This window comes from Martes martes, assembly GCF_963455335.1.
Source record: "Martes martes genome assembly, chromosome: 3".
NCBI classification, from domain to species: domain Eukaryota; kingdom Metazoa; phylum Chordata; class Mammalia; order Carnivora; family Mustelidae; genus Martes; species Martes martes.
Genome location: NC_137890.1, coordinates 8,577,486 through 8,604,730, shown reverse-complemented (window position 1 = coordinate 8,604,730; position 27,245 = coordinate 8,577,486). Strand labels below are relative to the sequence as shown.

Here is a 27,245-nt window from a genome sequence, read left to right as displayed (position 1 = left end):
TATCACACACACACACACACACACACACACACACACACACACTTCAGGATCTGATTCTGGGTGTTTGTAGTTCCCTTCTAAAACTTTTTTGGGTTGATTCTAGTTGGTTTCATGTACTAGTCTTTTGAAAGTGTGCCTGGAACTTCACGAACATATTTAAAGAGTAGTTAATAGCAGAATAAAGAAACCTTACCATTTAGGGGTCTCCTGGGTGACTCAGTTGGTTAAGTGTCTGTCTCTTGATTTTAGTCATGAGATCAAGTCCCATTTTGGGCTCTGCACACAGTGGGGAGTCTGCTGGAGATTCTGTCCCTCTGTCCCTCCCCCTACTTGTTCTCTCTCAGATCAATCAATCAATCAGTCTTAAGAAAAGAAAGCCTTACCATTTAGGTCCTTTTGCAAATCCCCTTTTAAAAATATACTTCTTTTAAATATTTCTTCTCCTTACATTGAGAATCACATCTTGCTTTCAACCATCAAAGGCTAGTCTGCTGTATTTCTCATATACTCATCTCTTCCATTGTTCTTTATTCATTCTTAATGTTCCAAGTTTCCTTCTGCTATCATTTCCTTTCTGTTTGAAGAATGCCCTTTGGCAAATTATTTTAGGGAAGATTCACTGGTGACAAATTATTTTGGTTTTCCTTTATCTGAGAATGTATTTCACCTTCATTTCTAAGATATTGTTGGGATGTCTGGGTGGTTTAGTCAGTTAAGCATCTGTTTTCAGCTCAGGTCATGATCCTGGGGTCCTGGGATCAAGTCCTGCATCAGGCTCTCTGCTCAGTTGGGAGTCTGCTTCTCCCTTTCCCTCTGCCCCTCCCTCTCTCAAATAAATAAATAAAATCTTAAAACAAACAAAAAAAGGTTGTTGAATATAGAATTCTCTATTAAAATTTCCTTTTTTTTTTTTTTTTTTTAGCACTTAGGTCATGTGGCCATTCTCTTCAGGATTCTTGGTTTCTGATGAGAAATATACTGTTAGGGGCACCTGGGTGGCTCAGTGGGTTAAGCCACTGCCTTCGGCTCAGGTCATGATCTCAGGGTCCTGCGATCGAGCCCCACATCGGGTTCTCCACTCAGTGGGGAGCCTGCTTCCCCCTCTCTCTCTGCCTGCCTCTCTGTCTACTTGTGATCTTTCTCTCTCTCTCTCTCTGTCAAATAAATAAATAAAACCTTTAAAAAAAGAGAGAGAGAAAAATTTTTAAAAAGAGAGAAATATACTGTTATTCTTATTTTTTTTCCTATATAGGAAATGTTTCATTTCTCTGAATACTTTCAATGTTTGTCTTTGTCTTTTGTTTTCAAAAATTTTATGATGATATATCTTGGCAAGAATTTCTTTAGGAATTCCTCAGATTCCTGATCTACCTTCAAATTCACATGCTGTTTCCTTTGTCATTTCCATTCTGTTCTTTAGCCCATTCAATGAGCTTGCTAATTTTATTTTTCAGTTAAAAAATTTCAGTTGATTCTTTATGTCTTCTATTTCTTTTCTGAGACTTCATTTTTTTAATTTGCTCCTACTTGCTTATAGGAACATTTCTGTGATGACTGTTTTAAAACCTTTGACAGATCTTATCTTTTCTCACTGAGGTCAGGTGCTCCTGAATCTTGGTGTGGTGACTAATATTTGATTGTGTTCTGGACTTTTTAGGTATTCTGAGAATCTAGTTATTTAACTCTTCTAACTTGGCAGGTGGCTACCCTTTAGCACATATATCCTGGCGCATTTTCGGTTTGTTTTCTTACTTTTCTTTCTTTTCTGTTTTCTTTTTTTTGTTGAAATGTCAACTTAGTTTTCAAAGGTTTTGCACTGTTATTTTAGTCTGCTTATTTGTGTGCTACTTAGAGGACAGTCTGAATCCCAGTTAGCATTTCACGGTGGAATTCACTTCTAAAACCTTTTGCTGTTTGATCCTGGCACATTTCATGCATAGGTTGCTTGAGCATGTCCCAGTACTTCATATGCGTATGTAAGGAATTCTCTTCCCTTGCATCTTTCTCTAAATAATCTTTTCCCCACTTGAAGCACCACCTCATTACTGCAAGGTGGCAGTGAAGGCTGGGTGCCACCTGTAGTCTCCATGGAAACCTTACCCACACACTGGTAGGAAGAAGAAGATGTGTCACCTCATTTCTAGAGGACAGGGAGGGAATTAGGGCTCGGCCCACGTGCCAGTGGGGGGCTACAATACTTAGCAGAGAGAGGAAAGGGTACAGTTTGTGGTATTTGTGTAGAGTAGGACAGGTATTGTCAAAAGGGTTCTGCCTTGCTCAGCTTCCCCTTTCCTGGTCCTTCGGTTTCAGGGCGAAGTCATTTCTGGAGGTTTTTATTTTGTCTGCTTCTTGTATTTCTAGGTGCTGGCATTCTCTAGTCCCCAGAGCAGGATAAGTAGGTGGAAAATAAGACAGAGAACTCACCTCTATCCCCTTTTTTGAGTCCTAAAATCCTTGGCTAATTTGTCTTGTTTTTTTTTCCACCTTTCAGAGTCTTCTGCTATTTGTTTTACCTATTTTGTCCCGAGTTTTTAGCTACAGTTAAAGGAAGAAGTAGGATGGCATGTGTTATTCCACCTTATCTGGAACCAGAAGACACACCCTAGGGTTTTTTGATCTGAACAACTAGAAGATTAGAGTTGACCTCAGCTGAGATGAGAAAGGCTATGGACAGATCAAGTTTGTACATGAAGATCAGGACTTCAGTCTTGGCTATAGTGAATCTGAAACATCTACTACTCAAACAAGTGGAAAAATTGAGGAGGGCAATTAGATAACTAAGTCTAGAATTTAGGGGAGAGTTTGAGTCATTGATATAAATTCGATGTAATTAAACATAGAGATCTTTCAAACCATGGTACTGAATGAGATCACTAAGGGAGTGGAAAGGAAACCAAGCACCTTAAGAGATGAGGGAAAAGAGAATGAATGAGCAGATGCAAATGAGAAGAGGGAGCTAGTGAGGCAGGAGGAAAACCAAAAGTCTGTGGTATCATGGAAACCAATTGAAGAAAACTGTTTCAAGAGAAAGGGAGAGCTCACCTGGGTCAGATATTGTGAGTGGAAGAGGTTTTATAATTTGGATTTAAAGCATTAAATTTCACAGTGCAGAGGTTTCTCATGGCTTCCATAAGAAAAGTTTAAGTGCAGTGGTGGGGGAAAACATGGTTGGTGTGGATTTATGAGACAGTGGAATAGAGGAATGTAGAGGAATGGGATAGTGAGTGAAGAATTCTTTTGAGGACTTTTCTTGCTAAGAGGAGAAACTAAATGGGGAAGTAGTTGGCAGTAGAAGAAAGGTTAAAAGATGATTTCAGAGCTTTGATCTGTTGGGTTTTTGTTTTTATTTATTTTATTTTTTTTAAGATTATTTATTTGAAATGAAACAAGATGGGATCGGGAGGGAGACAAACCATAAGAGACTCTTAATGTCACAAAACAAACTGAGGGTTGCCAGGGGAAGGGGGGTCAGGAGAGGGGGGTTGTGGACATTGGGGAAGGTATGTGCTATGGTGAGTGCTGTGAAGTGTAGACCTGGCGATTCACAGACCTGTACCCCTGGGGCTAATAATACATTACATGTTAATTTAAAAAAAATTTTTTTTTAAAGATTACTTATTTGAGAATGAGTGAAAGCAGGAGGGAGAGGGAAAAAGAATCTGAAGCAGACTTCACTGAGCGCAGAGCCCAACATGGAGCTTGATCCCACCACTGAGAGATCATGAACTGAGCTGAAACCAAGAGTTGGATGTGCAAGTGACTGAACCCATGGGTAACCCATTTTATTGTTGTTGTTGTTTTGTTTTTAGATGAAGAAATAATAGCATATATGCTGTTGGGAATGACCCAGTAGAAGAAGGAAAAACAGTGATACGGTACAGAGAGGGGAGAATGTCAAAATGACCCCTTGAATAGATGGGAAGGAATGGGATCTAAGGGGCAGAGGCACTGGCTTCAGACAGCATCAGGGATCGTCCGTCCGTGGTCAGTGCAAATGGGAAGACAGTCTGTGAAAATTATCCTCGCTTCTCAATGAAGTACCAAGCAAGGTCATTTGCTTGTGAGGATAGGGTAGGAATTAGAGGTGTGAGGAGAGAAGTAAAGGTGTAAAATAGATAGCTAGGAGAGCTGGGAGTGAATGGATTATGGAACTGTACTAAGGCCCACCACTTTTGTTGTTGCAAAAATAAGAGGACACAAAATAGAGTGACTGTGTGTATGTAGGGTAATCTGCTTGGAGAAAGAAATGAATCCATCCAGCTTTAGTCGCTCAGTAATCTGTCCCTTTGCCCCACTCACACCACCTTCATCGTCCTGTTATTCTTGAAGACCTGCTCTTGAACAAACTACAGAAATAGAGCACTGCAACAAACTTAAGGTGGCAGTTGCAAAAGTGCCCTGTGGCCACATGGAGTATTTTTAAATTGTGAGGGAAACACAGCGACATCTGTTGGACATGGTGCAAACTACTAGGTCAACGTAGTTCACAGTTAACATTACTTGATGGTTCTATATTTCTGTTCATTCCTTAATTTATTTGTGAAGCTGAGTTTTCTAGCTTTTGCTGAGATAAAACACTGCACAAAAATCAGTTGGAGTATCCAATCTGATTCCAAAGTTTGAAAAGTGCAGTGCCCAACAGCTACAAACAACCCTCTAGCGAGCAGTTGTGGTTATCTAAGAATAAAATTTAAAAATTTCACATTTATGTTTTTTTAAACAACTTCTATGTTGTTAAGATATGAATAATAATGAGGTTGTTTAGACCTAAGCTACTTAGTATGAAGAATTATTAGCTATTTATTTTGGTCTAGGCGTATAATCAGAGACACCAAAGGCACTGAGAAAGTTCGGGAATCTCTGATTTGAGGATGAATTCTTGTTGCTTCCTGTATTTCTTCCAAGCAATGGGTCAAGGCCCTCGAGGGATGTAGTTGTGCGCAGTAGAACTAGGAAATTCTCACACCTACATCTGAATCTTGCACAGGATAGCTTAAGAAAAATCCTCCCTCCCTCATTACCTTGAAACTTGAGTGGAAATCTCTCTACCCGGTTTTAATGGCACTTGGCTGCTCCATCAGCATCTGTTAGAACTTGGGTGTTTAAAGCCAAAAGGAAACACAGGACTCTCAGCTCCCCCAGAGCCATGTGGGTCACCAGAAGACTTGGCTTGGATGTTAATTGTTTTGCCAACATCCACTGCAAATGGATAACTCTTGATAGATGGCTTAAGCCACATAACTGTGGCCTCAGATCTGCTTTTGTTTTCTCCAGCAAAGATACGGGAACAAATGCCTGTGTGTTGGGGAAATGAGCTGCCACTAAGCTGTATATGTGTGTGTGCGTGTGGGGAGCCTGTTACAGGGCTCTGCAAAGATCGTCTCTTCTTGATCTGTAACTGTGAGCTTCCCAAGTCAAGACTGGGCTTTCTTCAGTTCAGTTCAGTACCCAGGACAAGGCCTGGCACATGGCAGACACTGAATAATGTTTGATGTTAGAATGTGGCTGTTAGGGCACCTGGGTGGTTCAGTGGTTTAAGCCTCTGCCTTCAGCTCAGGTCATGATCTCAGGGTCCTGGGATCGAGCCCCACATCGGGCTCTCTGCTCAGCAGGGGGCCTGCTTCCTCCTCTCTCTCTGCCTGCCTCTCTGCCTACTTGTGATCTCTGTCTGTCAAACGAATAAATAAAGCCTTTAAAAAAAAAGAATGTGGCTATTAATAAATTTCTGTTATCTAATTTGCATAAGCAGATGTACCAAAAAAACTGAAGAAGCTTAAGCTGTAGGGCCCCCAAAGATTTATAAATATTTGAGGTATTTTCATTGTAATTAGTTCAAAATATTTTCTCTTTCTACTTTGCCTTGGCCTCTGTCATATTTGACTTCATGTTTGGTGAGATCAGAGAGGCTGTAAACATTTTTGGGATCCATCTCAGGGGAAGTGGAGTTAGGGTGCTAGGGTGCATTTAGTTTGGATTCAAGGAGCTAAATGTCTGCGATTGACATTCACTCTTGTCTATAGCTATGCTAGCCATCCCCGTGTAGAAATGGGTGCCAGGAATCCTGCGCACTGTGAAGGACACATCCCAGGTTGAGAAGATGAAGTCAGGGGTATGGTCTCGTGAAAGCCTCCCACAGTGCCTGCTGCAGGAGGAATGTCCATTACAGAGGAAAAAATGGGACATGGAGAGAAGGTATAGGAAACTGCTCTATAGAAAATCTTCCATCAGATATGTAAAAATATGTAAAAAAAATGAGCTGCTGAGTCATTCTCCACAACCCCTAGTCAAAAAGGATGTTCTTTTCTGACAAGAATATACGCAAAAGAGCAGAGCACACAGGATGCATTTAGCATACTTTCTTTCTTCACAGGGGTTGCATGATACAGAGTTTACCACCGTTTGCTGCTGTGGTACGAACCCATACCAGTACCACAAACGGCAAGGACATCTGTGTGTCATGTAACACGTCACACATCTTAGTCTATCAGCTTGCATCTTCCTGATCCGATGGATCCAGTTCTAATGAAGTCTGGTGGTTCCAAATGAAATGAAACGCAAAATGGCCACTGAGTCAACAAAAGTGCCTGCATTTTCTACATTGTCAGTAATAAATAAATTTTGATCAACCACTAGAAGATTGGTTTACCTTTGATCTCTGTACGAAAAATTATAAAAAATTATTTTTCCAAAAAAAATTATTTTTCCAAGAGGTGATCAAAGAGTGTGCAGCCAAAATAATGTTGGAAAAAAGTACATTAAACAGTTAACAAAAATGTCATTTTTCTGGATTATGATGGTTTGGGCTTGATCAGCTTTACAAACTTTGAACTATGTATTGATTTCTTACTCTGAAGATGCCCTTTCATATTTACTTTTACATTCAGAATCTTACAATATTTCTCTATTAACAAATACACATTTAGTGTCTCATGATGTAAAAACTAGTCATAATGCAAGAACTAATCACTCAATCCCTCCCCTATCATGTATGGGAGGAAATTTGGCTATTTCAGCCATAAGAGCTCTAACTATATAACATTTTAAAAAAGATTTTATTTATTTATTTGACAGAGAGAGACACAGCAAGAGAGGGAACATAAGCAGGGGAATGGGTGAGGGAGAAGCAGGCTCCCCACTGAGCAGGACCCTGGGATCACGATCTGGAGCCAAACACAGACGCTCAATGCCTGAGCCACCCAGGCGCCCTCCAACTATATAACATTTAACTATTTAAGAGCTTTATAGCTCTAACACCTTCTAATTTGCATTGCCACAGTGACAGCTGATCTTCCAAAGCAAACACATTTTATTTCAAATGCTGCACATTGTGTAACCTCTCTGAAGACTTTTTAAAGGAACAATTAGGGATCCGTAGTTAATCATTTCAATCTGCCAATGGGGACACTATCAGCAAAACACAGATCATGGGAAACTCTACAGAACAAAAAACCTGGTTTCTTCAATTTGAAAAATTGTAAGGAAAAAATCCCAAAGGAATGAGAAGCCTATGAATTAAAAAAGACTTAAAAGACCAAGTGTAAAGTGTAACTTTCTTTATACCCCAATTCGAACAAACTTAGAAAGTGACTTTCTGAAATAATTGGAAATCATCTGATTGAATAGTTGATATTAAGAAATCAATGTTACTATTTAAGATGTGAAATGATTTTGTTAAAAATAGTTATCTTGTGGAGATACAGAAAATATTTGTAGATAATATTATGACAAGACAGATGATCGTTTTTCATACCACCATTATATTCATGATAGAATAACAATGCTTTTATTATAAATGTTACTTGATCTTCTTAAAACACATACTTACTATGCTTGGAATATTTGGGCATGCTTAATAAAACAAACAATTGCAAAATATTCCATTTTTTTAACCAAGCAAAGTAGATAATTTTATACAATTTACATATAACTTTTATGTTAACAATAGAAATAATGAAATTATTTGTTTTTGATATTTAACAATAGAAAGACTTTACCTCCCAAGACATGCACTACAACCAATTTAATAGATTCTGTCATCAGAATGATGGTCTTGGCATCTTACATATGAGATCTGTCCATGGGGTTTGACAATCAGATTGAATATGTTAATCGTCTTTATTATAAAAAATATTGAACACACACACACACAAGACGGGATAGTAGTATAGGCCTCTGTGTACCCCTCGCGCAGCCCTCGAACCTCAATCTATAGCCAAACTTGTCTTATCTACTTCTCATCCATTTCTCCATTAGTATTTTTTTAAAACTTTATTTATTTGGCAGACAGAGATCACAAGTAGGCAGAGAGGCAGGCAGTGAGAGAGGGAAGCAGGCTCCCCGCGGAGCAGAGAGCCCGATGCAGGGCTCGATCCCAGGACCCTGGGATCATGACCCGAGCCAAAGGCAGAGGCTTAACCTACTGAGCCACCCAGGTGCCCCTCCATTAGCATTTTGACACAAATCAGTCACTTGCACCAAGAGGTGAGCCTGCGGTACCCCCGAGCCAGGGGCCCTGAAGCCCAGGGCAGGGAAGTACATTGGCAGGTGGCCATGGGCAGACAGGTCATGCAGGTACACTGGGAGGCAGTCTCCCTTCCCCTGGTAGTTCTGCAGGATGACTTTTTGCCCCTCAGAGGACGTTCCTGCACAGCAGCAGATGCTCCGGACTGAGGTCCTGAAATGACCAGGTGACCCAGCAGTGGCAGACGGTGATCAGGTGCAGGCCAATGAGCTGCCACTCAGGTCCAAAAGGGGGACAAAATCATCACAGGAATATGGTTCTGCAAAACCAATACCTTCACCTGTATTTTGTAACCTTTGACATTGCTGAACCCTCACTGCTGTTTAAAACTCTCTCCCTTTGGTTTCTATGCCCTCCCAACTTTCTGGTCACTCTTTCCCAATCTCATTTACAGGGTCCCTTTCTTCAGACGCACCCTCAGTCATCATGTGGGATGGAAAGAGGGCTTCCTCGTCTCTGCTGCTCTGCTGTGGGATTATGAGGAGGCAGCTTAAACTAAAAGGAGATCCCACCGCATGGTGGGATCAAGCCCAAAGTCATCCGCTCTTCCATCCTGTCCTCCAGAAAAACTGTGCAAATTTACTGCAGAAATAAAATACATCAGTTTAGAAAACAGTTCACGAGGAAACCATTTGACTTTATGTGATTTTATTTTTCACAGGATAACACAATAGCAACCAGTTTTCCACTTCAGATGAATCTAGATGTGCTAATATCAATTTGGACGAACTGGACTGAAGGACTCCAAGAGGGACTCCAGAATCTTCTTGGGTGAAGTCCATAGATTGAAAGAGCTTGAAAGCTTTGCCACCAGGGGAGCTCTGAAGTTTGTTTTCCTTAAAGTTCTTGGGGGAATAGTCCAGCGGATGGTTTGGGGCATAATCTCCAGTGAGTCTGCTGGTATACAGGCATAAAAAAATGGCCGGTTTTGTCTTCTTTCAAAATGAAAGTTGATATCCTCTTGAGGAAGCTTTGATGGTAACTTAGGTTTGCTTGGGCAGTAATTTGGTCTTTCTGACTCATAATTACGGACTTTCTTCTTTTTTGTGCATTTCTCTTTACTCCATGTATAACTGTAATCACAGGCCCAGTGAATGTTGTTCTTTCTAAATAAATCAAATTTGGCCTTCTTTCCTTCTTTGCTTTCCATATGCCTGTGAGGTTTGCCTTGGCCTTTTGTAAGATGCAATTTGATATTTGATTCCGTTAGGGGAGCTAAAGAATGGTTGGTTCTGCACCTTGCAGTCCATGAAGCCTTCTCCTCACTGAATGGAACAGAAGATGATCTAGATGGAACTTCTATAGCATTTAATGAACCGTGGCACAACCAGTCAGGAGACAGCATTTTAGAGGACGATCTATATTTCCTGCTTTTGTGGGATTCACAGGAAGGTGTGATGACTGAGGAATGTTTTCTACAGCCTCTTACACGTTGGGAACCCGAATCTTCCCTGTACAATGGTTTCAAGTTAGTTTTCTTTTTTTTCGTCTTGTACAGATTCTCCAAAGGAATGCCTCTCTGTAATTCAAATAGAATGTTTCGTGATTCCTGACTTAAATAACGGTTGGCTTCTAAAAACACACATTCTTCACTCTCACATGCTTCAAGAGCTAAGCATTCCTCCAAGTTGACTGAACTCTTAATATTTGTCTGACTCTGGGTAAAATCTTCAGAAACCTGAGTTGAACGGGAATCAACTAAACTGGGAGTGCTTTCCTGAGTCTTCGAATCAAAAGATTTGGATGTATCTGTTTCTTGAAACCATACATGACATTGTTTATCTTTTTCCAGAGTCATGTGAGATTTTAACTCTGAAAGAGCTGTAGTATCTTTCGCCACTGTGCCTTGTTGATTGGGGTCAGGAGCACACACAAGGGGTGGCTCCAGGAATTTTCTCAATTTTGAGTTTTCATGAGGATTTTGCTTCTTGAAAGAGATGTGCTGTTCTAACAGTTCCTTATCAATGCAGAGACCACCATCACTTTCTCCCCTGTTACCTATATTTTCACATATTGCTACTGTGTTTAACTTAAGAGTATGTTTGGGAAGTGTAGCTGGTTTAGGGAATATATGTCCGACCGGAAGCCCCAGGAGAAAACGAAGGTATTTGAATTGTAAATCAAGATCTATTTGATGAAGAGACTTTTCCTCAAAAAGTAACAAAATTCTGTTTTTTCGTTTTGGTACTCTGAAACCAGAATGAATACATTTAGATAAAGGTTTCCTTATATTCTGAGGTCTGGCCATTGCGTAAGATTCTCTTACAATTCTGGGAAAGGCTTTCATTTGAATCTCCAGTGTTTTCATAGAAAAGTGTATGAGCAGTTTGTCTTCTTCTTCTACTGAGTAGTTCTGAAGAATATGAGGCAATGGCATCTGCTTAGCAGAAGTCACTGAAGACGCTCTACTTTCGAGCTTCCTAATACTCTTCAGCTTTGTAATGATCTCTTTGCTGTCCCTTGAAACACTGACAGTCAATGTCTTCATACCCCTGACAGGCAGTGAATCCTTGGTGTATTTCTGTTTTAAGTTAAGTTCTATATGATCAATCCCTTCTAGAGACACAAAGCACATTTTTTTACGTCTTGGATATAGCCTCCAACGGTTATCTTCTGAAACAGACTGTTTTAGGTAAAAGTTAAACTTTTGGAAGGATTGTTTTGCCATCTCTGGCATCAGATTCAGTTTTATTTCAAATGATTTTGACTCAAAATGACTAATGAGCTTATTGTTTTCTTTGGGAGTAAAACGTTCTAAAATGGGCTTTGGCTGCACTTTGGGAGGTATCATTGTGGATGTTGTATCTGGGCTCCCTGCACATGGCGGTGACTTCCAATCATCGGGTTTTGGGGCTTTTACCTTTTTCAGTATATCTTCACAAATTTTGTCATGGATATTTTTTATCTGGGATTCAAAGACACTCTTAATTGCTTCAAAAAGAGGAAGTAAACTTTCTGTACTTGTACTATCTGCCACTCCTTCTATTTCATTACTTTTAACTTGGGATGCTATAGGCCCAATTCCTGGAAAAGTTTTTTGTTGCTCAACCTTTTGTGTGGTTGCGTCCTGGATGGGTTTGCTCTGACCCCCCTGTTGAGGGGGTGAGCCACTCTCCATGGTTTTGAATGGCTGAATCGCATGTTGTGGTTCTTCTGGTCCTGGAGGGGAAATAATCATAATTAGGGTACTCTCCATGGGGGCGTCCACATTGTCCTTCAGATGGTCAGACACGAGTGGACGCTCTGTTGGTGTCAGGATGGGTTTGGGTGCCTTTTCTTCATCTTCAGTCATAAGCAAGTCAGGTTCTTTCATGATCCTTGAACTGTCATGCCCTGGAACAACCCTTTCTTCTTTTGTTTGTGGAATGAAAATCTTTTTTTTTGTTTTGCTGCGGAGATTTGCTTCTGTTTTGACACGGGGGAGTTTTCGCTTTCGTTGCCTCTCCACCACAGAGGGCTGGGAATCCTGTGGGGCTGTGTTGGTGAAATGCTGGTCCCCTTCTTTCACAGTGCTTGAGCTGCTCCCCTGAGTGTTTGGTGATTTCTGCTGGAATTCAGAGAGACAGAGTATCTTTTTTCTTCCTCGATTTGTTTCAGAGTCTACTATTTCTTCTGTCTGAGATGAACTCATTGCGGAGAGAGAAAGATTTCTGATAAATATTCCCGAGGCATCTTCACTCTGCAAAACTATTTTCTTTGGTTTCTTCAAGTCATACTCTAATTTCTTTCTATTGCTTGGAGTGCCACGTCCTGTGTTGTTGAGAATCTGTGAAATTGGATGATTTGGGATTTTCATGGTTAAAGATTTGGGGCTCAATTCTCTTTTCAAATCTGCCACCGTCAATCTGCCTTTCCAGCCTTTAAATTTGAGAGAAAGAGGAATATAGGCATAAAATGAATCCAGAACATGTTTTTGAAACAATTTCTGTGGCTGAATATTTTGTTTTGCACCAGAGACTTCTAGCTCCTTTTTATGCTTTTGCTCGATTGGGCAGCTGTTTGCTATATGAGTTATCACCTGAGTGTTAATTTGAGATTTCTGTGCCTTTAGAGGTGGAATGTTCAGGTTTACGGTATTGCTTGTGTCCCTTTTCTTGTTCTCCTCCAGCTTGACCATGGTGTATTTATGCACTTCTGCTTTGTCCGCTGCCAGAAGGATAGCTATGTTTGTGTCTATTTTTAATTCCCCTTCTTCCACTTCTAATGTTTTTTGCTCCAGATTTATAGTAGTGCTTGTGTCCACCTTATTTTCTCCCGCCAGGTCTCCAGATTGAAGTGGAAAAGTCCAGTGGGAAGAAAGAGACTTGTGGAGTGATTCTAGAATACATTCCTCTTGTTCTGGAACTGGCAGTCCCTGCTCTCCTTTCCCTCCTACGGTATCAAACACTGTAATATCCACATGTATTCCTGGTAGTATTTGTATTCTGTGGTACACTACAGTCTCCTTGCATACATCTCTTTCCAATGGTGTCTTCTGCCTTCCGTTTTGAAGTGGGAACTTAAGAGAAAAGCTGGAGTCCAGCCAGGTCTTATGTCCACTCTCCGACTGTAGCACCACTTGCTTTTTCACAACGATCTCTTGTTCCTCTGTACCTGGGGAGGCATCTGACTCTGTGATTCTCGTCTTCTCAAGTGATCCCTTTGTCTGTGGGGCTGAGACTCTGGGAGAGAGCATTTTGTTCCCTTTATCATTACTGTGTACATCTTTCTCTGGCTTATCCAATTTATATGAATCTGCAGATCCTGGAGATGCTTTTGATAAAGTTTTTTGTTGGTGGGCAACTTGCTCTGAAACAGAAAATCCTTTTGCACTTACAGGGGCACCAAATGTAATATATATTTCCTTGGATATTTCCCTTGGTGGTGAAACTAAAACCTTAGGACTCATTTTATGGTTTAAGTTATCCATTATTTCAGTTTGCTTCTTCAGATTTCCAATTTTAGTGGGCTCCCTGGTGGGGTAGGAAAGAAATGTCGTGAAAGTTTCTGTTTTGTATTTTTCTGGCTGAACCTCTTGCCCTGTAAAGAAATACTCCAGCCTTTTCCCACTTATGGTACCAAATCCTGTTAAACAAACATCCTCATGCTGTGAATTTAAAACTAACTGACTCAAATCTCCTTCGGATTTGACTCGTGAAGGATCATTCCTTCGCCGTACACTGATCAGGAAGTTTGAGGCCCACTGTTGCACCGCCTCTTCTTGGGGTACGGAGTGTTCTGCTTTTTTAACAATTTCACCATCACCAGCAACTACCTCTGTAATTCCTGTTTTCTGGATACCTGAGGATTCCTGGAGATTTTGCTGTGCAGGAGAGGATCCTGTAAATCCTGGCACATCTTTGTCTATTTTGCTCCCTGAGTCTAGAGAAAGGGGAGGTGCTGATGGAACAGAAAAAAAGGTCCTTGTCAAAACCACAGGTAGCTCATCTTGACCTTTGCACACATTTTCCTTTCGCTCTTTAATATTCAACACAAATGCCTTTGTGTTAAAGATATGTGAAATTGAAGAGATCCTGGCCTCCTTGTGATGCATCCTGATCCTCATATCTACTGTTTTCACTTCATGCTTATTTTCTTTCTGTGACATTTGTTTGTTTTTTCTTTCACTCACAGCACAAACTGCCCCTGTATCTGCTCTCCTCTTTCTATCTGATACTGCTGAAAGCATTCGTGGAATTAGAGAGGGTCTTTTGATTCTAAGCCTACCTTCATCTACTTGTATACCTTTACCCAGTGTGAGTGTAGCTGGAGGTTTGGAAACATCAATTTTTCTTAGCACTGTACAGGCTGGTCTACCTGGACATTCATGTTTCTTCTGTTCTTGCCCTCCGATGTTCAGATGCAATTCTGTTCTGTGGAGCGTAAGTGAAGGAGGTGATTTCCTGGACTTCAAACTTACATCCGTGATCTGTGTCTTATTTCTCATATCTGTTGTTTTTTCTCTGTCCCGCTGCCCTTCCCGAGGCACGAGTTGCTTCTCGTTTTGACTGTCTGTAATGACGTCACCATGGATTGCTTCTGGGTGTACTACTTCCCTGGTATTTGATTCTCTCTCCGCAACAGACCTTGTGGGTCCTAGCAGTTCATCACCTACCTGTAGTTCCTTACCCCGCTGCAGGTGAGGGAGAGATGATAATGAACACGAGGAGCCGGACACAACCACACCTGGTTCGTCTTCGCTTTCCTGCATCTTCTTTTCTTGGTGTTTGGGAAACCTGAGGTTCACTCTATCCTTTTCCTTTCTCTGGGGCATAGGATGTTCTCCCTTTCGTGGACTCATCGAACTATCGCTGGTAATGGGCTCTGTGCATTCCCTGGCCTTAGAATCCGATGACTCCTCGGAGCTGCCCGAGGAAAAAGAGCAAGTCGTGCATGTCGGCATTCTCCTTCCCTCGTCTCTGGCATTCGTGCTGAAGCGAAGGAGAGAAGATCGGCAAGTGTAGGTCTCAGCCAGCTTCGCCTCACCTGGCTCACGCCGACCTTCCCGAGCCATTCCCTCTTGCTTTTTGGTTTTCCATCCAAGGTCACTTAGATTGTATCTAAGTAAATTAGGCGACTCCTTTGCTTTTAAACACCTGTCATTGGGATCCACTCCACTATTCATATCCACGTTTTTCTCTCTATCCCTCACTTCTTTCTGTAACGCGTATTCTTCCCATTTTTTTACAGCATTTGAAAGTTCTCCGTCAGTTGTTTCTGCATATGCTGTTTTCACTGCATCTGGGGATTCCCTGGACGGTAGGTGCGGGAGAGGCAGTTTTGTAATTCTCATCATGTACCCCTCTCCTTCTCTTGCACCAAATTTAAGGTATGGTAGAGTAAGTAAAGAAGTACAAATGTTCTCCAGATGTGTAGCCAGGTCCTTTTCATCTTCCTGCACCTTTCTCTCTTGCTTTTTAAATTTCCACTGCAATTTTTTGGTATCGAGTACAGGTGAAAGTGGTAATTCCTTTACCCTCATAGCCACAGGTGTTGGGACCACTTTGTTTTCTGTATCTGTTTTGAGTCTGTCCTTCTCTTCTAACCCACAAACATCAAATGACTTGGTATATGGCTTTTTGCCTGAACCGAACGGATCTTGAATCTTTGGTGGTGGAAAACAGGACTGTGTTATTCTTAGTGTGTCTTCCTTTTCATTCATCCTTGTGTCCCATTTCGGAGAAGATGGAGAAGGTAAGGAGGCATAGGTTTCCTTCAGAACCATTTCTGGTTCACTTCTGTCTTCTGGCACCTCTTCCCCTTGCTCTTCAATGTTCCCGGGTAGCCTCTTGCTGCTGGGTAGATGTGGAAACGGGGATGTCTCTGCTGTCAAGGTAATTATTTGGGGGAATCTTCTACCTTTCCCAGCTTTTATTTTTACTCTGTCCTTTACCTCTGTTTTTGGCACATGTTGATACGCTTTTATTACTATATTACATGATCTAGTGCTCTCACTGGAATCTGCATATCTGGTTTTTCCTGCACATGACTTGGGGCACGGCCGTTGTGGAGGAGAGAATCCTGTAACTGCAAGCAAGTCTTTGTCTACTTCGGTTCTTGTGTCCAAGCTGTGGTAAGACGGAGAAGGTGTGGAAGAAGGAGTTTTTGTCCGAGCCACGTCGCGATCTCCCATGCTTCGCTGTTCCGCTTCTACTTTCTCCTTTATACACTGCGGCTCCTCTCTCTCGTCCGAAGCACTGTGCTCAGTGACACTGAATTCATGAGGACGCGGTGATGTCTTTGCCTTAAAATCTGAGCCCTGAGGCTGCATGGAGTCATTCATGGCTTCCGTTTGTACTCTGTCCCTTTCTGCCTGTTGTGGGCATTGTGCTCCCTTCTTCACGTGGCTATCAGGTGACTCTGTAGATGCTATTTGCCCTGGGGGCGATGATTCTTGGAGCTCAAGATGTGGCACATCATTTCTTATTATTTCTGGCTCATGTTCCCCGTCTTTTGTGTCCCACTTAAGATGAGTTGAGGAAGTGAGAAAAGGATGAATTTTGCTCAGAAGCACAACGGTTTCCTTGTTATCTTCTTGTCCCACTTTCACTTGTTCTTTGATGTTCACTTGCAGCGTCTTTGTTTTGAGTATAAGGGAAAGGGGTGATTTCTTTGCCCTCAAAGCTATATACTTGGAATGCATTATGTCTTTCTCAAAAGTATTCTCTTCATCCTCTTCTCTCTGTGTCGTGTATTTTGTTCTTTTCGAATCGTTTGAAATAGCATTCAAAGGTAGTACTGGATATTTCAATTTCTCTGCATTTGACGATTCCCTTTGCCATGAGGGTGGAAGAAAGGGTCTTGTTACTCGTTTCTCTTCCCTGCCTTCTATACCTTTGTTTAATTTAAACTGAGGCAGAGAAGGTCTTGTCAGAGCCTTATCTAGCTCACTTCTTCCTTGTATGTGTCTTGATTTTTCTTTCATGCTTGTCTGTACTTCTGTAATCTGGCGGTCACAACCTCCAGAGGTGTTGAGTACATGTGGAAGTGGTAATACCTTTGCCTTGGAAGTTGTGTCTTTGGGATACATTATATATTTTATATTTACTATTTTTCTCCTATCTTCTCCTTCCTGTGGCTCATACTCTTGTGCTACTCTGACACCATTAGAAATATCATCTCCAGCTGACTCTGCATACACTCTTTCCCCTGCATCAGATGACTTCTGTAGCTGGAGCTGTGAAACAGCAGGTCTGGCGATCCCTTGCCTGTCTTCTTCTCCTCCTATTCCTGTGTTCAATTCGTGGTGAGTTAGAGAAGATTCAGAAGCCCAGCCTGTGGGCAGAACTACTTCTTGTTCACATCTACCTCCTCCATCCACTGTCCCCTGCTCTTCACTTTCTGGATCCTCTTTCACGGGCTCTTTAAGATCCAACGGTATGTCCTGTACTAGTGCTTGCTTTCTTTCTACATCTTCACCTTTTGGGTGCATCATGTCTCTCTTGGCTGATTTCTCTGCTTTAGTCTCTTCTTTCTGTGGTGTATGTTCTTTTGCTTCTTGCACATCACCTGTGAGATCACCATCAGTGGACTTTTTATTTGCTTTTTTCACTGCATCTGATGATTTCTGCTGTGACAGTGCTGGAAGACAGTATCTTGTTACTTCAGTTACATAGTCTGCTTTTCTTATTTTTGTATCCGATTGTAAATGAGAAGGAGCAGGTACGCAAGTGCTAGTATTGATCACAAGGACATTTGGCTCACCTTTAATTTTTTGCATTTTCTCTTCTTGCTCTTTGGTGTCCAGCTGGATTTCCTGTAAAATTGATTTCTTTTTCCTCCAAAGTATGACTTTAATCATTTTTACTCCCTCCTCTTCTTCCTGCATTGTATCATGTTCCTTGGCTTCTTTTACACTGTTTGAGGTATCGCCATAAATAGACTGTTTGTACGCTATTTTTCCTGTATCTGAGGACTCCTGGAGTTCTCTTGGTAGGAAAGAAGATCTTGCTTTTATTAGCAAGGCATCTTCCCCTTCTATTCTTGTGTCTACTTCTGAGTCAGGAGGAATAGAGACGGAAACACAAGATTTGCTCCAAATCCCAACTTGTTTATCTTCACCTTCCTGCATCTCTTTCACTTTTTCTTTGATGTCCAACTGTAATTCCTGTGTAATTGAACTCTGTTTTGCCTTCAAAACTGTTCTTTTGGGATGCCTGATTGCTTCCAAAGCCATTTCCCCTCTATGTTCCTGTGGCACATATTTTGCCTTTCTTATACTGCTTAAAATATCATCAGCTGGTTCCTCACATACTCCCATTGCATCTGATAATTTCTGGAGCGTCAGCGATGGAAGACAAAATCTTGTGATCCCTCGCATGAGCACCTGTTTTATTTCAGGATCCCATTCTACATGAGGTGGAGGAGGAATGGAAGCATGGCGTTTGCTGTGAACTATGTCTAGATCGCTTTTATCTTTCTGCATCGTTTCCTCTTGTTCTTTGTTGTTCCACTGTGGTTCTTTTCCATGCAGTGTGTGTTTAAAAGGTGTTTTCTTTCCTTTAAAAGCGACACATTTGACGCCCATTATGTCTTTCACATACACTACATTTTTTCCATCTTCCTTTTTTCCCTGTGGCAAATGTTCTGATTCTCTTACATTGCTTAAGCTACCTCTATTAATGGACTCTGCAAATGAAGTTTTCCTGACATTTGGTGATACCTGGAGCTTTAGTGGTGGAAGGCAGCTCCTTGGTATTCCTGACTTCTCTTGCCCTACTTTTATTCTCGAATCCACATTAGTACGTGATAGAGACGGTAAGGAAGTACACAAGCTTGACAGTTTTATAGCTGATTTACATTTATCTGTCTGCACCTTGGTCTCTTTTCCTGTAAAGAGTGAGCTAGTTTTTTCTGTACTTGGAATGTACTCCACAGTGCTAACTACTTCTTCTGATGCCTTCTCTTCAGATGGTGTCTTACTCTGAAATACAGCCCTCGAAGAGTGAGAAGCAGACTTTGGAGAAGTATGATGTATACATTCTGGATGCTCTTCATTTCCCTCCACATGCAAGCCAATCCCTTCTGTATTTGCAGTGTGGTATGTTGGAGCCTTCAGTGTTTTTTTTACACATGGCAACTTAATCTGAAGTACATCCATTGAGGAATGAGAAACTGATGTTTGGAGAACCTTGCAGGTACTCTCTTTTTGATGTTCCTTTCTTCTTCTGTTATGCAAGTTAATATAAGGTTGATCTACTGGAGTATCTACTTCATTCAATGCTTTGTCTACCACGGAACTCAAAACTTTTGAACTCATTCCTTTTGCTGAGACTTTTTTCTTTAGCTTTTCATTATAGAGTTGATCCAATATGCAAGAAGAAACGGATTCCAGAATATTTTCTTTATTCTGATTACAACTATGGAATTGCTTTGCCCTCAGTTTTTCAGAAGAAGTCATTTTCCATCCATTTAATCTTAATGGAATATCCATTAGCTTTGATTGCTCTTTTCTGCATGGATTTACATGTAAACTTAGAGGAGTGCTTACGTCTTCTTTCTTTGTATTTACTGCCTGTGTTACCTGAAGACGCTCTCTATTTGGACGAGACACAGAATCCACAATACTTTCAGGAATGCCATCTGGTTTCACCTCTCCTTTCTGCACTGCAGACATAGTTGGCCAGACCCGCAGATTGGTACAAAGAAATTTCTGTCCTTTTGAACCTCGTGAGATATCAGTTTCTTTTCTGTCTTCTCTTCTCAATAGATGTGAAATAGTCCTTTGGTTAGTGGACGTATGTTCCTCAGCTACCTTTCCTGTGTTTTTCAAACGAGGAGGTTCCTTAATGGAGAAGGCAAAAGATCCCCAAATTGTCAGTGAAATATTTCTTTGTTTCCGGAATACTTTCTCCTTGTGAGTCATCTGTTGAGAAGCATCCAACTCTTTAAGAAATATAGTCTGTCCTTTTGAATTTACTGAAACATTGGTTTTCTTGGATACTCTTCTCCCGCCTGGAATTGAAACTGAATGTTTGACTACGTCTGCATCTTTGTGCTTTCCTCTTCGCGCGACCAGAAATTCACATTCCGTATGTGTTCTGTTTCTTGGGATGTCTGACCCAGTGTAACTGACTTCCCTCTTCTGGGAAGCCAGACCAGGGTGGACTTCTCTGTTCAAAGCTACTCCTATTTTCACATGGTCAAGCTCCTTCTTCACTTCTTGGCTAATCACTACCTGATCTCTACATTGTGGGAGAATGTCTGGTAAAACAATTCGGCCCTTTTCTTTTTGCTCTCTAATACACTGTTTCAGTGTTTTGATATGTCTTGATATAGTACTCTTTATATCAGTGGACTCTGAAGATGACATTTTCCTTTTGTTTAGTGACTTCACCGGCTCTACCTGTGGAAGAAGGTAAATCGGCTTTCTTGGCCTGTCTTTCTCCCTTTCTCCTTCTGTAAATTGTTTAATTTGAGAGGAAAGAGATCCAGAATCACAAACAGTGTTCAGACATAAATCTGCTATGGTTTTATCTTGCTGGAACTCCTTCTGTTTCTTCATTTCATGTCTCAGTTCCTTTTTGTTTCTTCTGATTCCACAACCTATAGTATGAAACAGCGGGGAGACACGTTGCTTCTTTGCCTTCAGTCTCATCCGTCTGGCATGCACAGTGTTTTTCACATCTGCTGTTTTTGCCTTAGCTTTATGTTTTATGATTTTAGGATACATAGGTGTGTAGGCATAAGCAGAACTAGCACCTGCTTTGTTTAGGGCATGTCTCTTTTCAGAAGAGTCTTCATAGATACCCCAGGTACTAGGTGACTGCTCCATTGGGATGTGTGATAAAATAGGCATAGACTCATATACAAATTTTAGGTCCACATTTAATGCAGTCTCCTCTCTCTTTCCATCTCTCTTCTTTTCCTGTTGTTCATTAATGCTTAAAGCAGCATGACCAGTGGGATTAAGTGGTTGTGAAATCAGTAGCCCTTCAACTGGCAACTGCATTTGTGTTGGTTGTACATGACTAAACCTTGATACTCTGTCCATCCCTATTTTGAACCTATTTTGTCTTTCAATGTCAGAGGTGTCTGGTGTGAAGTACATGGTATTTGGAAATGTATCAGCCACATTTTTACCTTGACGTATCTGTTGCATTTTGGTTTTTAAACCGGATCCAAGTTTTTTCCTGCGTTTTGTGGTAAACCGCCCTCTGATTTTAAGTAATTGTGAAATTGCTGGCTCCTTCTCCTTCAGAGTTAAACGTCTGGGGTTCGATGTGATTTTCTCTTCTAATAATTGTACTGTGCTTATCTGGCTTTCAGAGTCAGATAAAATTGGCGAAAAGAAATCTATAGGCTCCAGGAAAGTTGTGGCTGAATTTTCCTGTAACTCTGCCTTTTCCTCTGTAATATGACCGTGCAGATTTCTGTGAAGTGTTTTGTTATACAGAGTGCCCCTTGCTGTTGCTTCGAAGGAGTGTTTATCAGTCACTGACTTGGGTGGTGGAATCTTAGTTCCCACCGCAGCAAGGAGTGATGCCTCGCCCACACCCTCAAACCAATGCCTCACTTTCATCTTGTACTGAAATTTGCACCCCTTCATCTTTCTATGGCTTCCTATAATACATCCTGTGATATTAAGCAACTGTGAAACTGGTTGTTTCTTTGCCTTCAAAGTTACACGCTTGGGATTTATTATACTTTTCTTGCCTGAAAACTCTAATGTGTAGCTCTGGCTTTTAGGTTCACATGAATCAAAGCTGGGAAAATCTGAATTTTTTAAGACTGTTCTTACTAAGTCATTTTGATTCCTTGCCTTTTTCTCAAAAATACAACTATCGCATTTTCTCCTACGATTTCCATCCCGGAGAACACCACATTGTATTGAACCAGTCTCTGATTTCCTTGCTTTCGGAAATGGGGTCTTTCTTCCTCCCATACATTTAATTCCTTCTTGAGTATGAAGACTTTTTTTCACTCTTTCAACTTGAAAATTCATCACGCGTCTAGAGACGGGCTTCAAAATAGTTCCTCTAAAGCGTTTTTCTGGCCTCATTTTCTGTGCTGCACAAGACAAATTCCAAGTGCTTCTGACTTCTAAATTATTCAGTTCAGATTCTGATTGGTAAGAACCAGGAGATTTCATATGATGGGCATTGAAACTGAAGTGCTGCTTATAGCGTGGGACTGATTCCGATAATATTTTTTGGATATTTTCCTCTTCCTTTTCATGTTGCACATTCATTTTCATTGTGTTGCTTGATCTGTTTTGTGGATCGGTTGAGTTGGCCTTCCACACTTCCCCATCACATGCTGATTTCCCTAGCTCTGCAGAAGTACAGCTGTATGGTATTACTCTTGGTTGACCCGCCTCTGCTTTTGATGTGATATGCATCTCAATACCTATTTTGTTATCAGTTGAAACAGGCATGGGAGACAAAAATGCATTTGCTGTGCTTTTATTCTGTTGCGTGTCGTTTATTGTAGATTTTAAGTTGTGGTCCTGTTCCTTTCTACAGTAGAGATTATCACGCTCAGTGATATTAAGCATCTGTGAACAAAGAAGCTTCTTTGCCTTCATGGTTACACATTTGGGACCCCTACGATTTTTCCTTCCTGGAAATTTTAATATCTTCTCCCGACTTTCGGAGTCAAATAAAAGAGATACTGTGGATGTTGTTAGTAAATCTCTTTGCAGCATTCTATGTTTCTTGGCAATGGGACCACTTTTCTTCCTTCCAGACCTTTTATCACCTGGATCTCCAAGTACTGTGTTCCCTGGTTTGGTAGGTAAGATATTTTGATCAACTCTGTGTTTCATTACTTTGGGAATTTTTATGACATTTTCTTCTTCAGGTTGTAGGGAAACTGCAACGTGAACATCTAGCTTCCTTGCAGGGCTCCCGCCAGACACAATACTAGACGCTGTTTCATCAACTAAGTCGTCGAACTTTGTTTTCCCTGATTTTGGAAATGGAATCTTTTGCCCTGTTCCATTCGGTATGTCTTCTCGCGGTGGGGTAGTCCTGCTCAGCTCCTCAGTTTGAAATGGAATTGGAGGAGCCCAAGTAGCTTCCAATTTACTTTCTGAAACCAGTGTTTGTTGCTGCACGTCCTGCTCCGTAAGAAGCATATTTTGATCTTTTCTCCTTCCTGTATCATACAGTAATTGTAGACCTGCTTCAAATAAAACTCTGTCGCCCTCTCTTTCTTTTCTATTTTGCCATCTTGACTCTGATGGGCTGCTTGAGTTGCTCCATTTATTAGAAGAATAGGGACAGAATCTTTCCCCTTCGTGTCGTTCTGGCTGTATGATATTGCTTTTATTTCTTAATAGGTCTCTCTTTTTTACTTTTTTACGTGTTTTGATGGCAGGTGAAACGGGTGTAGGGGAAGGGAAGGTATTCAAAAATATATCTGACATACTTTGAGGTGTTTCTTTGGCCGTGTTTTCCAAGGTGATGTCCTGTTCCTTTCCATGACTAAGAGCACCAGACCTAGCGATGTTGATTGTCTTTAAAATTGATGCCTTCCCATTTCTAGACTTGGGGATTTGTGCTGCATTTCTCCCACCTTCGAATTCAGATGGCGCTGGCAGGGAGAAATCAAAGCCCTTTAGGGTTCTCCCTTGTAAATCCTTTTGCAACCTTATCTTTTCCTCTGGAGATCTAGCAAGTTCCTTTCTAGGGCCTCTTTCAGCTGGGATGTCACTCTGTGTTGTAACAATTAATGATTTGGGAATTGATTTCTCTAGCACTGGAGATAAAATCTTTGGACGCTTTGCATATTGTAAGCCTTTTTGTGTTTTTGTTCTTTTTGGTTGCTTCTCAAAGGGAAGTGAATTCAAAATAGAGCAAGAAACAGACTGTAATACACTTTGTGTGAGAAATGTTTGTTGCTGCAGCTCCAGGGCTGTGTTAAGTGTTTCTGGGATTTTTGTCTTTGCTGAGTTCTTCAGTTCTAGTTCTGACTTCACAACATAAGGCTCCTTCATTTTACCAGCAATGAAGCTGGGGCGTTCAGAACTCCACGGGGCTGCCTCTTTACGCTGGTCTTTGACCTCCGTCGTGTCATTGGAGGTGCGGCCCCTCCGATCACTGGAGTCAGCATAGCAGGCTCTCTCTCCATCTGGTGACTCCTCTTGCTGTTGCAGTTTGTGACTGAATCTCATTTTCCAGGACACATCAGACTCTGCTTTTATTCTGTTATGCACTTTCACATCAAGTAAAACAGGAACAGGAGAGGAGGTGGCATTTAGGGTCATGTCTGCCATGGGTTTCCCTCGTCTCATCATGATTTTGAAGTTGCATGTGAATTGCCTTCTATGGCTGGGTGTGCCACATTTTGTGATAGTGAGTGTCTGGGAAATCACTGCCTTCTTTGCCTTTGAAGTTACCCATTCAAGACTTGTTTTATTTCTCTTGTCTATATACTTTAAATTGCTTCTCTTTCTTTTTAATGCAGGTAAAGCAAGTGTGGATAAATCCCAAGACTCCAGACTTGTTGCTGGTAATTCTTGTGCTAATTCTTTCTTTCTCTCTGCAATAAGATCTTCCAGGATCCCAGAGCATTTTATATGAATTAGCAAGTCAATAATCTGTGATTTCAGGGTCTTTGGACGTAGGTTTTTTAGACAACCGTTCCCTGAGATATTAAATATTGGTGAAACTGGTGTCTTCTTTGCCTTCATAATTACACATCTGGGACTAATTTTATTTTTTAAGGCTCTACATGTAAATGTCTTTCTCTGCAGTTTAGATTCAGATAGACCAGGTGTGGAGACTACCAAAGACTCCAGGACATTTGCTTGTAGATCTTTTATAAACTCTGCATTTTCCTCTTTATCATGACTGTAAAATTCCCCCTTATGGCTCCCAACACTTAGGTCACTTGTCCTAAGTGGACACTTAGGATCCATTAAAACTTGATGGATTAGTGATTTCTTTGACTTTAGAAGAGGAAGCTGTGAACTTACTGTGTATGTTACACCACTTTGTGTCTGGTAGCATTTCTTCGGCTTCTGTCCCTGCACTGAATCTGGAGGCAGCATTTGTTGTGAGATGTCTTGTTTAGTAACAAACAGAATTTTCCCACTTCCTTGGTTTTCTGATTGATGAAAACCAAGTTCTTCCTTGTGGTCTGAACAGAATTTGAAGTGTTGGCTGTGCTGTAGAATTACTTCTAATGGTTCCTGTTCACTTTCTTCTTCTGCATCTTGAAGACTGTTCTCTTTAGTGTCATCTGAAGTAACATCCTCTTCCTGTGGTGATATGACTTGCTTTACTTGTTTAGAACCGAGACTTCTCTCTCCTAACGTAGCTTTTCCTCTTTCTGTCTTGCTATACATATGAACCTCAGGTGTACTATCCATGAAAGAATATATTTTAGCTGCCACTTTTCCACCTTGATCTATCTCTTCCATTTTGGCCGTAGAGTTAGATCCCAAATCTTTTCTATGGTTTGGGCCGGCGCCACCCTTCATACTGAATATGTATGAAACTAATGGTTTCTTTGCTTTTAGAATTCCACATTTGAGATTCACTAAAGTTTTCGTGCCTGAGTATTTTTTTAAATTTTTCTTCCTTCTGAATGTAGATAAAGCAGGTATGCGGAAATCAAAAGTCACTGTGTCTTTCTTTTCAATACCACCAGCGTCTTCCTTTTGATGATTTGCATCAGACGGGACACCGTATTCTCTTGCAGAAAAAATGATTTCATCCATCTTTGCTCCCCCTGACTTTGGAGGTAAAAACCTAGCATAACTCTCCAGCTTTTCAAATTGAAACTCATCCAATATGGGGCATGAAGCAGAACCTAAAATAGTTTGTGAACCATGTTTTTGTGGTTGTACCTGAGGATTTAGACTTCGCAGTTGTTTCAGTTCCTCATCTGATTTGACAAGGTCACGAGTCTTCTGATACGCACTGAATGTAAAGACTCGACTATTCTCTGGACCTGGCAAAGCTTCATGTTTCCCTTCCTCTTTCTCATCTCTCACACCGTCAGTTAAAGTACTCACAATATAATCTGGGCAACACACTTTTCTTCCATTTAGCAATTTGTCTTGCATTGGCTGCATATAATCAAGTCTTGCTATCCTCTGCGTATCTGTCTCTACATTCAACCTGCTACTCATTTTGGTGTTGGACAAAATAGGCATGTTGGACTGAACGACATTGAGAAAAGCTTCTGCCCTGTTTTTATTTTGTTGTGGATTTTTCATCTTTGTTTTAAAATTGCACTGCAGTCCCTTGCTCTGTGTGCCTTTAAGCATATGTAAAACTGATGGCTTTTTCCCCCTAATAGTTCTGTATCTGTGACTTGCTATTATATGCTTCCTCCCTAATTCTAATGTGTTTTTCTTTCTTTCAGATTTAGAAACAAAGGGCTCAATAGAATCAAAAGAAGTCAGGCATGTCGCTTGCAAATCTTTTGGTAACTCTGAATTGTTTTCCACAAAATAAGAATCTAGTACCCTCTCAGGGTTTCTACCATACGGTAAGCCACCCTTTGTCATGGTGTTCAAGTGTATATCAGATGATGGGTTCTCTGCTTTGGAAGGTGGAATCTTTGGATCCATAGGGGCTATTATGTCATTTTCTGTTTTGCTCACTTTCTTGAGTTCCTCAGCTTCTCTAGGACCCGTTTGGGGGCCAGTATGCAGTGCAGTTTGTACAAACCATGCTTGGTGCTGCACATCTTGCTCATTAACAGGCAGCTCCTGTGTTAAACAGTCCAGCACTGAGTCTGATTCATCAAGGTGGGTCTCCTTCCCTTGAGAGGCATTGGGCCAGAGATACTGGGTATGCTGTGAAGCTGCTTCTAGCAAAGTTTTTGGCTCTACTTCCTCTCCATCTTCCGCTTTCTCCTCTCGGTTCTGGAATGCATAGCTCTTGTCAAAGAAATCAAAATACCATGGTCTCACTTCCTCGAATTCCCCTTGCTTTAACTGAGCAGGACAGGAGCTCTGCATGGGAGAGTAAAGGGTATTTATAAATTCATATACCAGTCCATTAGCTTGGTTGATCTTCTCCAACTTTGCCTTATATTTGGAGTCCAGTGTCCTTCTCTGACCTGTGCTATTAAATACTTGTGAAATTGATGGCTTCACAGTCTTCGCATCTACAGGTCTAGACTTCACCGAACTTTCTGTGTATGAGAATCTTACTTTGTTTTTATTTATTTTGGAATGAGTTGCCATAGGCATGTGGCAATTAAAAGTCTCTGGAAAGGTTGTTGGTAAATCTTTTGGTAATTCTGCAGAATTTGTTTCTGCAGAAAAGGAACCCATTTCCCTTGT

At 41.0% G+C, this 27,245-nt stretch overlaps 1 protein-coding gene across 1 annotated transcript in view; it reads right to left on the bottom strand.

Moving 5' to 3' along the window:
- Positions 1–9,236: 9,236 nt before the first annotated feature.
- CCDC168 (coiled-coil domain containing 168) overlaps positions 9,237–27,245 on the bottom strand; it is a gene marked incomplete at both ends in the record, with an annotated part of 28,290 nt that continues 10,281 nt past the window's right edge. Inside the window, one exon of the mRNA XM_080798325.1 lies at positions 9,237–26,244. Coding sequence (XP_080654451.1) covers positions 9,237–26,244 — 17,008 coding nt within the window. The remainder of the gene's footprint in view (positions 26,245–27,245) is intronic.